Here is a 20,657-nt window from a genome sequence, read left to right as displayed (position 1 = left end):
TATGTAGACACTGTTTCTCACTGCTCCTCCACACTCCAATCAAAAGTGGCCACGTGCCTCTCTGGGTTTTGCATGTAAAAGTGATTGTTTCAATCCTTTTTTCACAGTTCTCCAGTTCCCCAAAGGTGGACCCAGATGGCAACAAATCTCCTTTATTCCCTAGCCAGGCAAGCACACATGAAACACATACCGGTACATATAACGTGGCCAATAATTTGCATTGCAGCGACCTCTGGTGGCCAAGAGTCCTTTCCACTCCTGGGCTCTGCCTGAAGTCACTCTTCTAGGTGCCAGATTAAATATTGTGTACATTTGTGTGTGATTTTCCCTAGCTCTTGCTTTGTGGTTTTTTTTTAATGGAAAATACAGAATGCCATGGGAAGCTGTCACTTTCAGCACAAAGTGGTTAGGACGTTTAACCCATTCTCCTATGGACAACCTTCTGCTCAAAATCTCTCCTCTTTATGGCTGTTTTTCCTGTATTTTCTAAAGTGGGCAGAAAAGCAATTGGTTGGAACAGTTTTTTTACAGAAAAAATAGCAGGCAAGGAAAGGGCTAAGTATCTCCTCCCCAGTGTCAACATAGGGAAAGGCCATAGCTCGGTGCTAGAGCACCTGCTTGTCATGCAGAAAGTAAAAGGTAAAAAGTACGCCCTCTGTGTTCAATCCCCAGCATCTCCAGGTAGAGATGGAGGAGGACCCTGCATAAATTTCTGGAGATCTGCTGCCCGTCAGTCCAGACAGTACTGAATGAGATGGACCAGTGGTCTGTCTCTGCAGCTCCTTACGGTCTGTCTCCGCAGCTCCTTGTATTCCTAATTGCAGGCTCCAGTAATTTATTTGTGTGTTGTTCTTAAAAATAAAATTTTAAAGTCCAGGGAGAGTAACGCATGACTGCATGTAGCAAGTACCTTGGCCTTATGTCGCAGCAAATAATTGCCTGGTTAGCAACCACCATGGATTTCACAATGTGACTTGCGTGAGTCACTGTGAGCTATGCCAATCTCCTTTGCTGGCATTTGTTGCTGCTTTTGTTTCTTTGCTACTTGAGCGATAAAGTAAGGTGGGGTAAAATTTGACTGCATGCCATCTTTGGACCAAAAGGCCCCCAAAGTAGCATACAAAATGTCTGCCTACAGTATAAATAATGAAATATACCTACAGCAACAGGATCAAAGAGTAAAAAAACAAAAACCCAAATGTATTTAAAAGACAAAAAAATACATAGCATAGGCACCAGAATAACAAAATGAAACCCTTGTTATTAAAAGCCCGATCCTCACCATTTCCTTGGAGGAGAATGAGGGAGCCAATCACAGCTCTAAAAGGAGGGAGGGAGTTTGGGAAAGCTCCGTAGCAAAACATTTGCCTTGCATGCAGGAAACCCCAGGTTCAATCAACCCCAGGTAGTGCTGGGAGATACCTGCCTGAAACCCTGGAGAGCTGCTGCCAGTCAGTGTAGGCAGTACTGAGCTAGATGGATCCACGGGTCTGACTCAGTGTAAGCAGCTTTCTGTGCCCCTATGTTTCAATGTTTGGGCCCCACAACACAGAAGGCCGTGGCTCACATGCTCACTGGCGCCACAGCAGACAATAATGCAATGCATAACAGGCATGTGCAAAAAGGTTTGCAATCCCTGCGACAACCCTGTGAATCAAGTCCCTATAAATCCTCTAGGGATTTATAGCGCTGTGGTCTAAAGCACTGAGCCTCTTGGGCTTGCCGATCAGAAGGTTGACAGTTTGAATCCCCGCAACAGAGTGAGCTCCCATTGCTCTGTCTCAGCTCCTGCCAACCTAGCAGTTCAAAGGCATACCAGTGCAAGTAGATAAATAGGTACCACTGTGGCGGGAAGGTAAACAGCATTTCCGTGTGCTCTGGCTTCTGTCACGGTGTTCCGTTGTACCAGAAGCGGTTTAGTCATGCTGGCCACATGAGCCGGAAAGCTGTCTGTGGACAAATGCCTGCTTCCTTGGCCTGAAAGCGAGATGAGCGCCGCAACCCCATTCGCCTTTGACTGGACTTAACCGTCCAGGGGTCCTTTACCTTACCTTTAAATCCTCTAAGGCTGGGATGAGAGGATGGAGTGGGGGCCTCTGGTGCAACACAAACACTGCAAGTTCTTAAGCAAGGAGGAGATTCAAGTACACATCCTTTCCCATGCCCATCAATATTAACTTTTAGTGTGTGGTTTATCCATTCTCTTATCCATCCCTGTCCCTTGAAAAGTGTTCTTTTGCAAGCCAGTAGGAGCTAGCAACCCTGGCTGACTGGTCACACATACATCTTTCTCTCTTGGCGGTAAGAAATGCACAGCAAAAGAGTGCAAGGGCCATCTGAGCTCAAACACCTGTTGCAAAAGTTTAATCTATTTTGCAATATTTTTCACTGGGGGCAGTTAGCTCATTCAGCTAGTAGCCTTCGTGCTGAATATTGAGAAATCAGCTGAAGAGAGCTCTCCACACAGTACTTAATTCTAGATTGGGATGTCAGCACTTCTGTCTATTCCCATTTCATATATTCCAGGCTCTGTAAACAGAAGCCAAAGCTGGAGCTGTGGCACAAATCATACCTATATAAATGAGCATTTTGTGTAATGGTTCATGTCCCAGTTCAGTGTCCAGGAGTCTATCATGCTTAGCATTATTTATTTCATGTTGTTTGCGTTATTAAAAATGCTTCTGTCCCACATATTCACCCACGAGTCCCCAAGGCAGCTAAGGATATAAAACAAACACAGCAAGATTAGGCAACAGACAAGCAATCAAATAAACAGTAAGCAATCAAAGATGTGCTCTGAAAGCACAAATACTAAAACAGTCTTCCGCAACTTTGTGTCACCAGATGTTTTTGATCTTCAGCTTTCATCATCCCCAATCATAGGTCATGCTGCAGTCCATGTTTAGCAGTAATCCAACAATGTCTAGGGACCCAGGTTTGGGGGAGGCTGTACAAATGCCACAATAACTACAAGCAGAAACAATGAGCAGTAGTTAATCGCTAACTTAGCCCACAACGTATTTTTCAGAGCAAGATGCTAGGCTCGCTCTCAGTGTGGCATAGTGGACGTACACCAGGGAGACCCAGATTCAAATCCTCCCTGAGAGCCATGAAACTCACTTGCTGACCTTGGCCAGCTGCTGACTTTCAGCCCAACTCTCAGCCTAACCAACCTCACAGGATTGTTCTGAGGATAAAATTAATAAGGGAGAACCATGCACTCTGCACTTTCAACACCTTGGAGGAAGGCAGGATGTAAGTTTGGTAAATATATAAGTAAACTTTTCTCCCAACTGTCGCCATCCTTCTTCCAATTCACCTTCCTTTTGAGCTGTTGGGTGAGATGGGTCATAAAATTCATAGTTATCCCCACTGAGCGGATGCTGGCCAGTATTGAGACTGCAGCCCAATTATGCCTCACAGAAGAGTACAAATTAAAGAACCTATTTTTTAACCTCTTTTCTCGTGTGGAACAGACACTGCAAGACACAATCCCAATACACAGCCCAAACTCAGTGGTGGTAGCAATCGGTGGGAGCTCACTCAGCCTCCACATTAGAAGAGGTGGTCATAGGTCCCATATAGCTGTGTACCTTACATATATGGAGTCTCACTACGGTTGCCAGGCTTCCTGAGTAGAAAACTGGGCCAGTATTGCATAATATAGCATTGAAGTGGAGTTAATGAATTCCCACATCAGCCTTGCATAAGGTAGGTCAGTATCATGGTCCCCATATTGCAGGGGAGGGGCTGATGAGGCTGATAGTGGCTTTCCAACGTCTACCTCATGACTCAGTTTTGATGGAGGGACATACTGGTTCACATCCGGTTCTCATTGCCATTGTGCCACAATACCTCTGCATGCAGGCCTTTAGGCGTGAGCCATCTGCATAGCTTTCTGCAGCCTGTGATCCATCCGCTTGTACTGTGGAATTAAAGAATGGCAGCTTAGAGAAGGAAGTGGCAATCTCCGACACCACCCTGGACCCCTTTAACTAATTGCTTCAGTTTTCATTGCAAGAGAAACAGGGCAAGAGACAAGGGCCTTTCCTGCTTCAGAAGCTTCCATCATCCCTGGACATTGCTCATGCCAGCTGGGACTGGTGAAAATCAAAATCAACAATGTTTGGCCAAGACTTCCCCCACCCTACCTTAAAGTGAGAAACACTGCATTGCAGGGAGAAATGAGCTCTTGGGATAGTCAAGTTTGAAGATTCCTGCTACAGACACCACCACCACCCCCTTTCGTTTTTCAGTTGTGCAAATTCCACCAAAACAGAGAGGCATCAACTCAAGGATTTTGATGGAAGGTTTCCAGTAACAGCAGAGTGCTGTTTCGTCATACTGTTACATCTGCTTTGGATGCAGGGGTCTCCCGATCAAAAATAAAAAGCAAGCGCTTTGGTATCCACCGTCTGAGTTGTCATTTGTGGGGAAGAGTGTAAGCCATAAAGTATCATGCTAAGGGTTAGGGGAAAGAAAGTGTGCACAAAAACAAAACAAAACCCACCTTCATTTTTTTCATGCATTTTAGTGCTTGCTCGGTGCTTGTGTAAGCCCAACCAATCCTGGATCACACAGCTAAGATGAGGATATCACAGCACCACATAGCCAATCACATTTGGCTGTGTGACAATGTGGAGAGTAAGCAAAGTCCTCTCATTGCCCTATGACTGCCTGGTGGGGAGGAAAGTGGTCAGTGTTCTTGCCCAGCCGCCACTCCCTGGCTACATTCAGAAGTCATGTCAAAGTAATGATTTGTCATTAAGAACCATTAAGAACCTTCAGTCATATGTACTCCCTCCTCCTTCATGTATGTGAATAGTTTATATGCTTCTGCTTCTTATTGACAGAAAACCACAGTTTGCCATTTCATCTGAATGTGGCAAACCATGGTTTGCACAAACCATACCTTACAATCAAATCAGGAGTCCACACCACAGTTTGATCCTGGTTTGGGACCCTCATTTCCCCAATACTTACATGTTTGCTTCTGGTATTGTGGGTAGGCTCAAAACCTACCTGGAAACTGTATTCTCTCCCTCATGAAAGCACCACCCCATTTCATAGCTTACGAGGTGCAGAAGGCAACACATTCTGAAAGATAACTTGAGCTTTGAGCAGCATCACTTTGTGGGATGTCAGTCACTACTGCAGTTATTTGAGATGGAGAACCTGGGGATTGTGATAAACCTTTGGATTACAGGCACCTCCACCAATCCCTTTCCCCCTCTTTTTCTACCAGTTCTGCCAAAAGTTACAAGTATGAATGCGGTATCGAGATTGTCAGCACGGTGGGGAGCCTGATTGATTTTGCTTGGCTGAGCATGTTAAGAATTGGATTTTTCGGCATTTCTATGCCATTGGGAGGGCGAGAAAAGGTTTGCTTTTGTTTTAGTTACAGGTAGGTAGCCATGTTGGTCTGCTGTAGTCGAAAGAAAGTTTTATTTTTTATTTTGCTTTTGTTTTGCTTTTGTTTTGTTTTGTTTTGTTTTGTGAGGATCGTGTGATTTCGGTACACTTTCAGAACTGAGAGCTTTTTTTAAAAAAGAAGGAAACTGAGTGTGGCAGTTCTCAATTTGTGATGGATAGGAGCGTGATCATTGGGGTTTCTGCTCTGAGCTCATTGCACTGTAGTTCAATGCACTGCTGGCTAATTACACTTGCTGGAGATGCGTTAATGATACACCTGTCACTATCACTGTGTGACAACCCAAAGGCAAGGAGCTGCCTGATGAGTAATCCCAGCATTGACCTGGGTATATTATCTTGTGCTTCATTTTTATTTTTATTTTTGTCAAGCTGTATCTCCAGAATCTCTAGATTCACACACAAGAGGTGGCCTATGACACCACAGATGGGAGGGGCAGCAGCTGCCCCCCCCCCAGCATTCATATATATTTGTGCAGGATGCTTGCGAAACATTTTTATTCAGGGCTGCTCCACACATGGATGAATATTACTTCCATGTAGGAAAGTCGTATGCACATTACCACTTGTGACAAATAAACACATGCTGAGAAACTGCGAGTGGCAGCAGGGTTCCATCATATGTGTGATGGATTCAGCCCATTAGCTTTGACCTAAAGGACTACGGGCAAAACAGAAAGTAGCCGCTCGTCCTCTACTGCAGTCTTTCATCTGAGCTTCCACGAGTCTTTTTTGAGCAATATTATGAAGGTAGGGTCCATGGCAATTCTCACCTGTGAGAAAAGCGGGACTAAATCTAAAGCAATGCAATACTCAATTTAAGGTGAGCCTTTCTGTGAGTAGGTAGCACCTGCATGCTGGAGTATTCCTAAATCCTTCTCTGTAGTGGTGTTTTTTTTGGGGGGGGGGATGAGACTAGTTTTCTGCCTCTAATAAAGAAGGTGAATCTACCGGTACTATATGTGTCTATTAACATTTGTTTAATGGAGAAGAGCCAATTTAGCTAGGCTGATCGACTATCATAGATGCAGAGGATCATCAGACATATGAATCTGTCATATGGTTTCTCTTCGTGGAATATTTTTGTGGCTCTTGGCCAATTACAGAAAGACGTGTTTTGTTTTGTTTTTAAAGGTGGGAGGTGTTTCTAATAGGGGGGACACACGACTCCCATGGCAACTACCAACATTAATCTTTGGTATATGGATTCCACACTGTTTCGTAATAATTGTTCAGGTTCTGTACCATTTTAAACTACAGAATTTGTTTTTATGAATTGCCATTTTTGCCAGTACTGGGCTACAGGGTGGTCATTGACACATATTTCACTATCAGCATATGGAATATGAAGCATGGATTGCAAAACTCTAAAATGCATTCCTGTCGAAGATCTTTTGAAATGGGTTATGTGCGTTATTATGAGCTATAGTGTTTTTATGAGGCTCATATACAGAATAATTGCAAACTTTACAACCTTTAGAAGACATCTGAAGGCAGTCATGTATTAGGAAGTCAGATGGGTGGTGTACAATTTATTATTATTATTATTATTATTATTATTACTCCTGTGACAAAAAGCCATATATTTTCCTTATCTATATATGCATATCCAGCTCAATTGCATATCATTACATAAACTTTTGCATATATGGAGCTAGTAATAATTAGAATAATAATAGTATTTCTTTTATTTTTTATTTTGATTTATTAGATTTGTATAGTGCCCTGTACCCGTAGATCTCAGGGCAGTTTACAACATCCAACTACAATATAAAAACACAAAATACGTAATAAAAATAAGAACAGAAACGGAACAATAATCTGCCCTTCCACAATACATTTTAAAGGGCATCATTTTAGTATGTCACTAATCTGTTGGGATTGGGGCAGCCACACAGAAAATAAGTGGAGGACAAGATGGCAGAATTTTAATTGGCAGAAAAGATGATACAGGTGAAAAGGTTAAAATCCTTCCGCATTGTGGCCCTGTTTTAAAGAGAGACCTCCCACCACTGCTTTCAACTTAAAAACAAACAAACAGGATATCCCATTCACAGAACTCCAATGGCATATCAAGTCTGGCTCTAACATAGCCAGAAAAAGTGTTTGAAATGACTGGCTAAAATGGATGAGCAAATAGCAGCTCATAGTGGATATTGCAACTGCACCTGAGTGACTGAAGTCCCTTATTCTGACCCAAGTAGGTGATGGTTCCTTGATTGTGGCTTCCCCATCGACTTGGTTATAATGAAAGTGAAATCATTGTTTTACCAGATATCCACCCAGGCAAGTTGTCAATGCACTGCTGCTCTGTGGCTCAGTGGCTGGTGGACCTTCAAATATCCCTGATCTCTATGCCTGAAACTACCTGAATCCAAGGGTGATGACCTAAAGCTTTTTATTATTTCAGCACCAAACTTGGCAATGCCGTTTGGATGCGTTACCCTGGGCGATAAGAAGGATTATAACCAGCCATCGGAGGTGACTGACAGATATGACCTAGGGCAGGTCATCAAAACGTAAGTCTTTGCTTCTCCTTGCTTTCAAAGCTCCTTCCAACTCTATGCATCCTGTACAAATGGCATTGGTTGCCAGTTGGGTACTTGTCATGTGAAATGGTAGTTTCCGTTGCAACGACTCCATGTGTCAATTGCAGTCAACAGACAAAGCTGAGACTTAGGTCTGCTCCCTGCCACTAAGAGCCATCCAGGTCCACAGGAGTGGTAAAACTTGAATGAACCACAATGTAAGATATACCATACCATATCCATATTACCTAAATAATTTGTCTGTTAAGGCCGTAGCCCTGAACAGCAGCAATTCACTGGCATTTTGGAGCTTAAGTGAACATGGAAACTGAAAGGGTTCTTTTTTGTTAATAGAATTCAACAAACAGGTATCTAAACTGCTGCTTATTGCAGACGTAGGATTGCTGACCAAGGCAGCTCCCCACATCACGTTCTCCCCTCTCTCCTGCCCCACATCTTTGTTGCTGGTGGGGAATAGGAAAACTCACAAGAAGTTGAGCTTGCACTACGCATTAAGTACAGCCAAACAATATTGAGAGAGAGGGCTATATTCAGTGGCCACCCATGTCTCCTGTAATGGGTCACTTAGCGCACACAGTAATAGTAATTTTCCGTCTTAGACAGCACATAGTTCTGCTGGTTAGGCTTTGTGGATTAAGCCAATAACCACCATTGCAGACCAGGAGGTGAGGACTCATGTTGAAAAGGCATATGGGCTGCTCACACAATCCCACATGCATACAACTAACGTGTTTAGGAGGGAGTGGAATCACAGTGGCAAGCCCTAGTCGCATATTTTTGTACATTTTTGAGGTACCTATGGATGCAGACTCATACACAGAAGTTGAGACTGTGTTTATCCCCTGCCACTTGTACAAATTTCTACGTGTGCAGTTTATAAATTTATACACATGTAGGCAAATGTACGTGCATATGGCAGGGGTAGAGCTTGTTGATGCGATCCTGCTCTTGTTGATGTGCACGCATTATAAACATGAGGCTACTAGCCTCATGGTGAATTTAAGTTGAGATTTGAACTAGGGATTTCCTGGCTTGCAGCTCACATACTTTTTTTCAGAAGATATTATCCAGGGCCAACATATTTGGGTACTAAAAAGCTTGCAATCTCTCTTCAAGGTTCTTTTCAACTTCCCCCCAGGTACTTCTTGGCTTTAGGTCTAGTGCCAGTATTTAGCCTTAGATGGAGTTTACCACCCTCTTTGGGCTGCATTGCCAAACAACCCAATTCTGAGAAGACCTGGTCCTGGTGCATCAAGAAACTCTAGCGGCCTCACATCAACCAGCCATGGATGGGAAGGGCTGTAGCTCAGTGACACAGCAACTGCTTTGCATGCAGAAGGTCCCGGGTTCAACCCCTGGTGTCTCCTAGTCGTACTGGCAGGGAACCCTGTATGAAACCCGGGAGAGCAGCTATCAGTTAGCATAGAGCATACAAAGCTCCATGGGCCAATGGGCCTGATTCAGTAAAAGGTTCCTCCACTGAACATGAAAGGAAGTAGTGTGAACCATTTGTCCAAGCTCACAATTTCTTATGTTAGCACAGGCTTATAGGACAGTTGCTCCTCCTTAGCTTTCTTCCTACCCCTACCCCATGCCTGGACTTCTCCAAGAGCAATCACATTTTGGTGGGACCTGGGATAGGGTGCTTGAATTTGGCATGCATCTGTTAGACAATATGGTAGATGGATGTATACATCGCTCTTGAGAGGGTGAGTGACTCATGAAGTTAAGGTATACATAGTCCCTCTTGGGCTGCTCCAGCTGCTGGGCATGGACTGCTTAAATCTGAAGGTGGGTGTTTTCTTTCGCCAGAGAGGAGTTCTGTGAGATATTCCGTGCCAAGGAGAAATCAACAGGGAAGCTCTACACATGCAAGAAGTTTCTGAAAAGAGATGGGCGCAAAGTGCGGAAGGCAGCAAAGAATGAGATCATCATCCTGAAAATGTGAGTTGTGAATGTCCACACTGATTGATGTGTTGCTATCTTTTTACTAGTTTTGGTAGATAACCATAGTGTGTCCACATCCGCTGCAGCAAGAAACTATCCTGACTTTCTCTAATTCTCTAGAATGGCTCCTACATTGACCTAGGCATTGAACAATATTTTCAGGAGGAACTGGATGTGCACAGCACTGTTTGGCCAGCCCGTGCATCAAATGCAAAGCCACATTCCTCACTCTCCCTTCCTCAAAGCAGGGTCCTCAAATGGAGTCACAAAGCCAATTCTTGAAATAGGTTCTTAAATGTAAAAAATAAAATAAATGTAAAAGCACCTTAAAGATTAAATACCAGTCAGATGTTTGGGCAGAGAAAACAAACAAGCTCTACTAGTGCCACGACAAGAGCAAAGCTGGCAAGGAAGCACAACACAACTCACAGCAAAAACAAGAAACAGCAGAACGCCTATTCCTATTTGAAAGCTCATCTCTACACAGTGTTAATAGCTCTTTAAAAAAAAACTATTGGCATTGTACACAGGCACATCTGATCCCAGATCATGTGCCAGATAGTTTATCCTGCCTATAGGTGACATACAGTGTTAGCATAAACTCACTGGGTGGAATTCAATATCACACTATTACAAAAGCTCCATCTGTGCAGGAATATCAGCTTGCCAGATAGAATGAACCTCCCTCCCCCCCCCCACTGTCCTGAGGCTTCTTCTGACACACACACACACACCCCGAGCCAGGGAGTGGGGGGCAAGTCCCATTGCATAAGCAAGAGCCCTTGTGCAGGGCTTCCGCTAATGGGGTTCATTAGGTGACTCTTGCCCACTGAAGCCCAATAACTTAAGTTTATTGCTTTCAATAGCTCTGCTCTGCAAATGACAAACTTTGCATGTCACTCTGTATGAGTGATAGGGAACCTTTATCAGAATGAGGGATAGACTTCCTTCCAAGCAACCTTGCCTTTAGTGGGCCCTGTCGTCACTGCAGTCAGAATTGGGGACGCGGGAGGGGGCTTTGCCTGCTATTCTCAGTGAGAAACTACCATGGGTGCCCATGGGAAATATCTGGAGTACTGTGGCCACTGATGATCCATGAAGGATGCTGACAAACAGAAAAAAAGATTTAGAGGAGAGCTGCAGGAATGATGATGGCTTTTGAAGGCTAATCCAGTGCTGAAGGAACGTGGTGCATTCTGTCTCAAAAGGAGATTGTTAATCTATCCCAGACATAGGCAAACTCCAGCCCTCCAGATGTTTGGGACTACAATTCCCATCATCCCTAGCTAACAGGACCAGTGGTCAGGGATGATGGGAATTGTAGTCCCAAACATCTGGAGGGCTGGAGTTTGCCTATGTGTGATCTATCCATTAATGGGTCCTTATTTACCACATCCACTGCGGGAAGAACAGGGACTCAGATTTAAATGATAGGGAACAAGATTTCGGTTAGAATGTACTTCCAAATTATAGAAGCAGCAAATGACTGGAATATGTTACAAATACAGGTGACAGCATTCCCCTTGGAAGTTTTCAAGTAAAAGTTGAGCAGGTACCTGCCAGAAATACTTGGGTGACAGGATCTAAGCCATACACCAGCAGGTCTCTTCCAACCCCTAGCTTTTCTCTTCCTTTCCTTTCCCTACAGGGTGAAACACCCCAATATTCTGCAGCTGGTGGATGTGTATGTTACCCGGAAAGAGTACTTCCTCTTCTTGGAGCTGTAAGTAGTTGTTACCCAGAACTCCCAAGATGTTGCATACATAATGGCCTCTCCCTTTTGCTTTGTTGGGGCCTTGGACTGCTCTACTGTGCCTGCTTAGCTGCAAACCATCTTGTCAGCGCTTCACAGGGTGCCTTCCCAAAGAGTGATCAGAAGCTTCTTCAGGAGACCATCCATAAAGAGAAGGATGGAGGGCATGAATATTTATTTACTCTTCACTTGCGCTCCACACCATTCATGAATTTCTATTCATTTGAGGGAACAGTTGTAAAACATCTGCTTTGCATGTAGAAGGTCCCAGGTCCAATCCCCGGCATCTCTAGGTAAGGCTAGGAAAGGCTGCCCTCTGAAACCCTGGAGAGCTGCTGCCGCTCAGTGTAGACAATACTGGCCTAGATGGATCAGTGGCCTGGCCCCAGTAAAGGCAGCTTCTTCAGCTCCATTTTATACTCCAGTCATGGTTTAGCTTCTTTCTTCTTCTTCTTCGGCGATCACTCGTAGCTGAGTAAGACTGTCTTCCATAAACACGATTTTAACAGTGAGTGACTGTGGAGGCCAATTCTGGATCCACACGTCCTTCCACAGCGGGGACATAGGTTTCCGGGCAGGAGTTGATCATGGTGAGGGTTTGCCAAGTGTGCCTTCCTCTTAGCACATTTCTCCTTTTCGTCATGAGTTCGAGCGTCTTCAAAGCCCATGACACCTTCGGTAAAGGCTGTTCACCGATTGGAGCGATCGGAGGCCAGTGTTTCCCATTTGTCTGTGTTTATACTACATTTTTAAAGATTTGCCTTGAGACAGTCTTTGAACCTCTTTTGTTGACCACCAGCGTTACGCTTCCCATTTTTAAGTTTGGAATAGAGTAGTTGCTTTGGAAGATGATAATCAGGCATCTGAACTACATGACCAGTCCAACGATGTTGATGTTGAGGAATCATTGCTTCAACACTGGTGATCTTTGCTTCTTCCAGTACACTGGAATTAGTTTGCCTGCCTTCCCAAGTGATGTGTAAAATTTTTCAGTCATGGTTTATATGACCTGTTTAGCAAAATTGTGGTGAACGTGCTTCTCTGTCCATGGTGTGGCAACCCTTGCATTGCAGGTTACACAATTTCACGTCTTCCCTTGCCACTATGTCTCTCTTCTCTCATCTGCAGGGCTACTGGCCGAGAGGTATTTGACTGGATCTTGGACCAGGGTTACTACTCTGAGCGTGACACCAGTAATGTCATCAGGCAGGTGCTGGAGGCTGTGGCATACCTGCATTCACTCAAGATTGTACATAGGAACCTCAAGGCAAGTCCGTCGATCCTGCTGCTATCCTTTGCTGCACAAACGTCTGAGCCAATTATCCATCCCATCCTCGTGGGCTCTCGCTTCCCCTAAGAAGCAGACATAAGCAAATATAATTAAGCTGCCCTTCCTATTCCTTTCTTTCTCACTGTTTTCTGTGACTTCCTAGCAAGTCCCATTCATGATTCTATGTACAGAAATAGAAGCAGACCCATCCCAAATACTTTGCTTTGCTCAGAATAATTTACATATATATTCTGCCCTTAAAAGAGAACTCAAATAAAAGATGTCATAAACCAAAAATTCCAACAGCACCAGTGATTCATAGAATCAAGCAATCAGCAAGGGAAAAACCTTAACATAGCACATGGGAGGCAAAATGAAGAAGCTAAAAGCTGATTGTTTAAGAAGGCTTTTAACTAGGATCCTTAAAATATATAGGGTCAGTGCTTGATGGCTCTCATCTGGAAGGGCCCTCTGCGGTTGCACAGCACAGCTTTGCTGGGGGAATTGCTTTTTCATTCATCTCTTCCCCCAACCCTTTCCTGCCGTGTCCCTGCAGCTAGAGAATCTAGTGTATTACAACCGTCTGAAGAACTCAAAGATTGTGATCAGCGACTTTCACCTGGCCAAGCTGGAGAATGGGCTCATCAAGGAACCCTGTGGAACCCCTGAGTATCTAGGTAAGAGATGGCACAGTCAGCACAACCAGATGATGTTTTCATGGAAGGACCCAGTAGGAGGGAGAAAAAAATTATACCCATATAGTATAAAGTCCACCAAGGACTTTCCATCTCAGACACCAATGCCTTGTGCAGGCAGATGAAATGCAGTAGGTGCTGATTTCTCCAGGAAACTCGCGCCTTTGAGATTAGCTTGTAAGGTTTCATGATGGAAAAGGCAAACCCAGCCACAGCTAATTTCATATTCCATTGAAAATAATATTCCTGCTCTCCACAGTGCTCACACAAGAGACAGTCATTCATTCAAAGCCATAACTGCTGTCTGCTGAGACATTCTAGTGCAATTCCCTGAGACTCCCAGCGAGAAGGGAGTGAGTGTGGCTCACTGGAAGATGTGAGGGGTGTTTCCAGGGTGGCTCACTCATGACATAGGTGTTAAATGCCCCTGAAATGTTGAGATCTTTGGGGGCAGTTTCATCTCTTATTAAAACAACAACAACCCAGTTCTGTCTCTCAAAACCTGCAGCACATGGGACATTGTCTGTCAGGGCGCACTAGTTCTGTTTGTGGGGAAGTGTTATAGGTTCAAATACACAGTTCTTGGAGCTGCTTTCAGAAGTAGTATAGTCCTAAGATGACTGCACCAGGTCATATTTTATCAGTCTTGATTTCCACTCCGATCAAGGCAAAGCTTCTGAAATCCTATGTCCTGGAGTTGTGTTTCATTGCCCTATATGCTCATGGGAACAGCACTTGCCATCTGTTCTTGTCCTTGCAGCTCCTGAGGTGGTCGGGCGCCAGCGGTATGGACGGCCTGTGGACTGCTGGGCTATTGGTGTGATCATGTATATTCTGTAAGTAAAGAGCAATGAAGAATACTGGAGTCCTCAACCTATCATACTGGCAACCAGGGGGTGGGGTGGGATGGAGGAGGGTCAGAAAACAGAATAGATATGAGGAGGCCGGTGGCTAAAGAGAAGGAACTAAAAGCTGTCTACAAGAGAAGAACCATTCTCAGCTCTTGCAATGGCAAAAGGGAAAAAGATTGTGTATGGTCAGAGACTTCACTCAGTGGCAAAACTGGACACCTACCATTTCATATGACTGTCAGTGCGATCAGTTAGATCTGCAGGCATGACAGGGCCTTTTTGGTAGTAGCCCCATGAGTTTTAGGTTGAGGGGTGCATTTGCAGGCTTTAAGCAGACATTAAAAATTCATCTATTTCAGATGGCTTTTTCATAAAATATATTGCGGTCTCCTGCAGAGTTTTATAATGTTTTTAAGGCAGCAGTTTGATTTCATATGTGTAGGTGCACTCCATTGTCTCTCGAGACTGACAGGATGCCAACGACAAAAAGGCTTAGCTTTTTTTACATGGTCTTTATTTATTTTTATTTTTAATTCCCCCCTTTATTTTATTTTAAATTAATTCCCGTTACATGTTAATTGTCATACACATTCAACATTGTACATAACATATATTATTTCTACAAGTTCCCCACACCTAAACCTACAACCACCTCCCCTTTTACCCAAATACCCATGTGACTTCCTTCACCCACATGCATGATATCCAACTTGTTACTTTAAAAAAAAAAAACAATTCTAGTATTGTGTTCATTTTTGTTCATTAGAATGATCATTCATCTATTAAAAACATAGCTTCTTAACTTAATGGGTTCAAACTATACTTATCCAGAGATTTCTAATAGAATGATTTTGTATAATACATTCTTCAACATATTTCCATTCCTTTCTTAATTTTTCTTTATTATGGTCATTTTATGGTTTTTATTTTTGGTATCGTATAATGTATATAATGTATAATCGTATAAAGAGCCAGTGTGGTGTAGTGGTTAAGAGTGGTAGACTCGTAATCTGGGGAACCGGGTTCGTGTCTCCGCTCCTCCACATGCAGCTGCTGGGTGACCTTGGGCTAGTCACACTTCTTTGAAGTCTCTCAGCCCCACTCACCTCACAGAGTGTTTGTTGTGGGGGAGGAAGGGAAAGGAGAATGTTAGCCGCTTTGAGACTCCTTAGGGTAGTGATAAAGCGGGATATCAAATCCAAACTCCTCTTCTTCTCTTCTTATTCAGTTTTATATGGAAGATACCTTTGTTGCCCTAAAAGGCAGCTTATAAATCTCTTGCAGCTGATCTCCTTCCTATAGCTAATTTCCCCTCCTACTGCTGTGCTACAGGTTGTCAGGAAACCCACCATTCTATGAGGAAATGGATGAGGATGATTATGAAAACCATGATAAGAACCTGTTCCGTAAGATCCTGGCAGGCGACTATGAGTTTGATCCTCCCTACTGGGATGACATCTCTCAGGCAGGTAAGGTTCTATGAATACTGGAGAGAAGGAAAACGCATGCTGTTACTTGTAGGAGGTACACCCACAAACTATGAAGGGAAATACATTGTCAATGGTTCCTTTATCCAATTGACAGCATTCCCACCTAGCAGCTGCCCTGCAACAATAAACTCCTACCTGATTCTTCCAGTCATGAAAGTCTCAACGAAAGTCAGTGCCATTCTAGGGCAGGTAACTGTGATCTCTTCCTTGGCTGATATGTGCCCCTAGTACCTCCCTCATAAAGGACCGAATTAGGTTTTAGGTCAAAAAAATAATAATTACAGGAGGCTTCCAGTTTCATCTGATGAATGGTGGCGAGAGGGGACACTACATCCTTTCCTCCTTTGTTTCTCCAGCCAAGGACTTGGTGGCCCGTCTAATGGAGGTAGACCAAGACCAGAGGATTACAGCAGAGGAGGCTATTTCTCATGAATGGTGAGTGCCAAATAGCTGTTCCTGGTAAAATAAGGGTTTCCTATCAAAAGAAGGACTTAGGACCAAGGAGAATGGGAGGAAACACAGAGAGGTAAGGTGTGTAAGGTCTTCATGCCCTAGAAAAGACACTGAAAATCCTAAGCAGGGGTAGCCAACCTCCAGGTGTTTGGAGCACAACTCCTTCTGGTCCCAGCCACCACAGCCAATGGTCAGGGGTGGTGGGGATACTAGTCCAACCACATCATCTAGAGGGCACCACATTGGCCACCCCTGTCCTATGTTATTGAATAAAATAAGCAGAAGCTGGTGAAGGGAGAACAAACAAGGTGTTTCAGATGTTACAAGCGCTGAAAATCTAGATTGGTTTGAGCAGAGGACAGGGCATTCATGGTAATTGCTGAAGTGGAAAGTTGCCTTCCCATTTAGGCCCCAACAGTATGAGGCCCATGAGCAAAGCTAAGGAAGGAAGTTAGACTAAGGAAGGGTAATTGCCAAGAGACACAACTCATTGTCATATTTTTTCTGTTCTCAGGATTTCTGGCAATGCAGCTTCGGACAAGAACATAAAGGATGGAGTATGTGCTCAGATTGAGAAAAACTTTGCCAGGGCAAAATGGAAGGTAAGGTCCCACGTACTTGGTGCTGCCGCAAGAATCCTCTTTTGCACTTGAGGAAGTTTGAGATAGCCTCAAGAGGGGACACATCCCGGGCCTTCTCAGTCTGTCTCCAAATCTCCCCTGCTTTGTCAACCCTTATGGGCATTGGTTTTATCTGCATAAGGCCGCACAAATATGCAAAGAATTAAGGCTAGCCTCACTGCAGCCGGGTAGGAAACAGAAATGCCATTGTCCATTCCTCACTACATTTATAGTAGTGATAGAGCAACTAGAGTGTTGAGGATGGCTAGAATGGTTTCAAAAGGGAACACCCAGCCTCAAATCCCATTTCAGCCATGAAGCTTGCTGAGTGGCCTTGAACCCACCCGTCACACAATTAGCAACTGAATGGCTTTTCAACAATAAATTGCAGGCATGGGCCCCATCCACATCATAACTTTTCGCCCCCTGTTGCAGTCCCAGTCAGGATGCACCTGCAATTTGCATGGAAAGTGGGATGCACCCATTGGGGTGAATGCTGATTACATGAATGGACCTTGTCTAATTTTACCCTCAGTTAAACTGACACTTCGTTAGACTTCAGGAATGGCAGGAAGTAATTAAATTTTTTTGCCAGAGTTGTAATCAATTTACTAACTATTGGAATAGGCCTTACTACCAAAATATCGATCAGGAGATGTTGACTTCATGAATATTGTATGGACTTTTGTGAGTGATATGTTTGTCTCCTGGTTGTGTTGAAGAATATATTGGCAGAACCTGAAGAATCTATATTAGCTCAAATACTGATAAGTTGTTAATATTTTTGAATAACTTTAATACTTTAGAAGTACTTTGTATTAATTGCATTTTACATTACATTTCATGTAATACTAATCTGTACCTTAATTATTTTTATAAACCTTTTTATTCTTAGTCATCTTAATCTTCCATGAAATTTTGCCTTTAGCTCCTCTATTAATAATATTTATTAACTCTATGGCTTATGACTTTTATATATATGGTACAATGTTCTATCTATCTTTAAAAAGGAACTTTAGAGATTTGGATGAGGAAAGTTGTGTATCCCACTCGGGTTCTTCTTCCTTGGTGGTAATGGCACATGAAGAGTCAGTTTCCCACTGGATATTCTGTAATTTTTACTACTAGTCCTCAGTGAGAAAGGATGCTCCACTGAGGACTAGATCACCCCCACCACCTCTGCCTTCTCCTGCCCAAATGACTTAAAAAAAAACTTTGGGCAAGGAAGCAGAAGGCAACATACAGGGACTTTTGGGAAGAATACAATTGGAGTACTCAGAAAGACTTGACCTTTCTCAGGGACATTCCCATAGAAAACATTGCCACAGCTAAAATGTAAATTGGATGTTATCCCCTGCCCCAACATTTTTGTTTTTATTTGAGGCAGGGGAGGAGTAGTATTCAGGGACCACCTCTAGTTTTTCTATAATTCAGAAGATTTTGTAGACTAAAAAAGAAGAAAGAAAATTGGTTAACTTCCGTTTTTGAATACTGCTAGCCTTCCGTAATATGGTCAAGAATTCATACAATTGGATCGGTCATCATGAAATGAAATGAAATAAAGCTCACAGTACATTTTGGGCATAGCTGTCAAGTTCTCCCTTATTTTAAGGGAAATTCCATTATGCCGAATAGGCTTCCTCATGAGAAAAGGTAAAACTTGACAGCTATGATTTTGGGGCCTAGCTGCTTGCTTTCTCACGCTTTAGCCTTGAACTGCCGTTGTAGACAGTGTCTCTTCTCAAGTTTTGTCTACAGTCACAAGAACTGAAAGCACACTTATAAATAAAGCTGAGATTCTCCAGTGTGAACATGCTATAATTATATATAATTTTGTGTGTGTGTGTGTGTGTGTGTACAGACACAGACACAGACACACACACACAAGCCAAGTGTTTCATAAGATTTTGAATTACAGTGGTACCTCAGGTTACATATGCTTCAGGTTACATACGCTTCAGGTTACAGACTCCGCTAACCCAGAAATAACGCTTCAGGTTAAGAACTTTGCTTCAGGATAAGAACAGAAATCGTGCTCTGGCGGCGCAGCGGCAGCGGTAGGTCCCATTAGCTAAAGTGGTGTTTCAGATTAAGAAGAGTTTCAGGTTAAGAACGGACCTCTGGAACGAATTAAGTTCTTAACCCGAGGTACCACTGTAGTGACATCAAATTATAGAGGGTGGGGTGCAAAGGAAGCAGGATGGAGGTGTTGCTCCTATTCCTTCTCCCCATAATAAAACTGTGAGAGGCCATGAAACGTTACCAACGAACAACCACCTTTCTCTTGCCAACCTGCAGAAAGCTGTTCGAGTGACCACAATGATGAAGAGACTCCGAGCGCCGGAGCACACGGATGCAGCGAAAGCAGCAACTCCTGCCGCTGCAACGACAGACACTGCTTCCCCAACAGAGACCACCAGCGCCCCACAGGCAAAAGCAGAGGCAGACAGCACGGCTTCAACCACAACAGCCGAAGCAGCCCCAGTGACAACAATGGCAGCAGCAGCAGCAGCAGCGAGCCCAGAAGAAACGACATCAACAGCTCCAGCAACTACGGCAGAAACTCCGGCGACAGCATCGGCAGCCCCAACTACGTGTAATGGGGGAGAAACCGCCGCCCCCAGTGCCACCCCAGAGTCCTGGAATGAGGAGACTGGCTGAGTCAGAGGGGAGCAGGGCAAGGGCAAGGGCAGAGCTGTACCTCTCTTTGTTGTATTTCTCTTTGTAAATAGTCACTGGCATGGTACCCCCGCCCACCCCAACTGTCCTGGCTTCCCAACCAACCCCTCTGCGTGTGGCTGTCAGTTTGTCTGACTTTTATGTGTCTCCAGCTAGGTGCCAGCAGAGTTTCTATTTTTTATGTGACAGAGTCCAGAGAGACCCCGTTGGGCCCAGGTAAACAAGTGGTTGTAGAGGCCCAGCCCATTGCATGAAATTCTCTCTCTCTCTCTCTCTTCCCCACTCCCTCTTTTCCTCTGTTGCTTTCCTTTTCTTTGTCCCATTTCTCAGTTTGTTTTCTTACTACTCTCTCTCTCTCGGTGACTTGACTTGCTACTTAACTCCCTGAGGCTGGTTGGGAGAAGCTGGAGCAATCAGATCAGACACAGTAGCCATACTTTTCAGCCGACTGATTGGTTATATACCATGGAGGTATGGGGAATGGGACGCAGGTCCAGGTCAGGTTGGAGAATAAAGAGGGCCGCACACCGTCATGGCAGAGCTCTCAAATTAGTCATACTCATTGGGGATGCATGTGGAATTCATCTGTTCAGCTGCTGGCAAGATCTTCTGTAGCAATTTACCTCTATGTCCAACATATGGTTGTGTGTGAACAAAGCTAATGCAAAATCCATGTGAGAGTGTGTGTGCATTTGCTTGACTTTTCACTGAACTGTCAATATACTGACACAACTGGGGTGTAGCTATCCATATATTTGTGCAGAAGCAATTTTCCCTGGGGACAGGAGACAACCCTAATCTGGAAAACTGTGAACAAGCAGGGGCAAGGAAGATAAAAGACAGGTGGGAAGCTGTATTATTATTATTATTATTATTATTATTATTATTATTATTATTATTAATTATTTTACACTTGCTGC

The 20,657-nt window shown here is 43.9% G+C and overlaps 1 protein-coding gene across 1 annotated transcript in view; it reads left to right on the top strand.

The window, feature by feature from the left end:
- Positions 1-20,408, top strand: part of CAMKV (CaM kinase like vesicle associated) — a 60,164-nt gene extending 39,756 nt beyond the window's left edge. The window contains exons 2-11 of the mRNA XM_033140569.1: positions 7,841-7,949; positions 9,792-9,923; positions 11,575-11,649; positions 12,808-12,946; positions 13,506-13,626; positions 14,405-14,480; positions 15,828-15,964; positions 16,342-16,420; positions 16,953-17,040; positions 19,357-20,408. Of these exons, the coding sequence (XP_032996460.1) occupies positions 7,855-7,949; positions 9,792-9,923; positions 11,575-11,649; positions 12,808-12,946; positions 13,506-13,626; positions 14,405-14,480; positions 15,828-15,964; positions 16,342-16,420; positions 16,953-17,040; positions 19,357-19,719 (1,305 nt within the window). The 5' untranslated portion in view covers positions 7,841-7,854 and the 3' untranslated portion in view covers positions 19,720-20,408. The remainder of the gene's footprint in view (positions 1-7,840; positions 7,950-9,791; positions 9,924-11,574; positions 11,650-12,807; positions 12,947-13,505; positions 13,627-14,404; positions 14,481-15,827; positions 15,965-16,341; positions 16,421-16,952; positions 17,041-19,356) is intronic.
- The last annotated feature ends 249 nt before the right edge of the window (positions 20,409-20,657 follow it).

Source organism: Lacerta agilis, chromosome 2, assembly GCF_009819535.1.
Source record: "Lacerta agilis isolate rLacAgi1 chromosome 2, rLacAgi1.pri, whole genome shotgun sequence".
NCBI classification, from domain to species: domain Eukaryota; kingdom Metazoa; phylum Chordata; class Lepidosauria; order Squamata; family Lacertidae; genus Lacerta; species Lacerta agilis.
The sequence above is the reverse complement of the archived record's forward strand: the minus strand, read 5'-3'. Positions and strand labels throughout refer to the sequence as shown.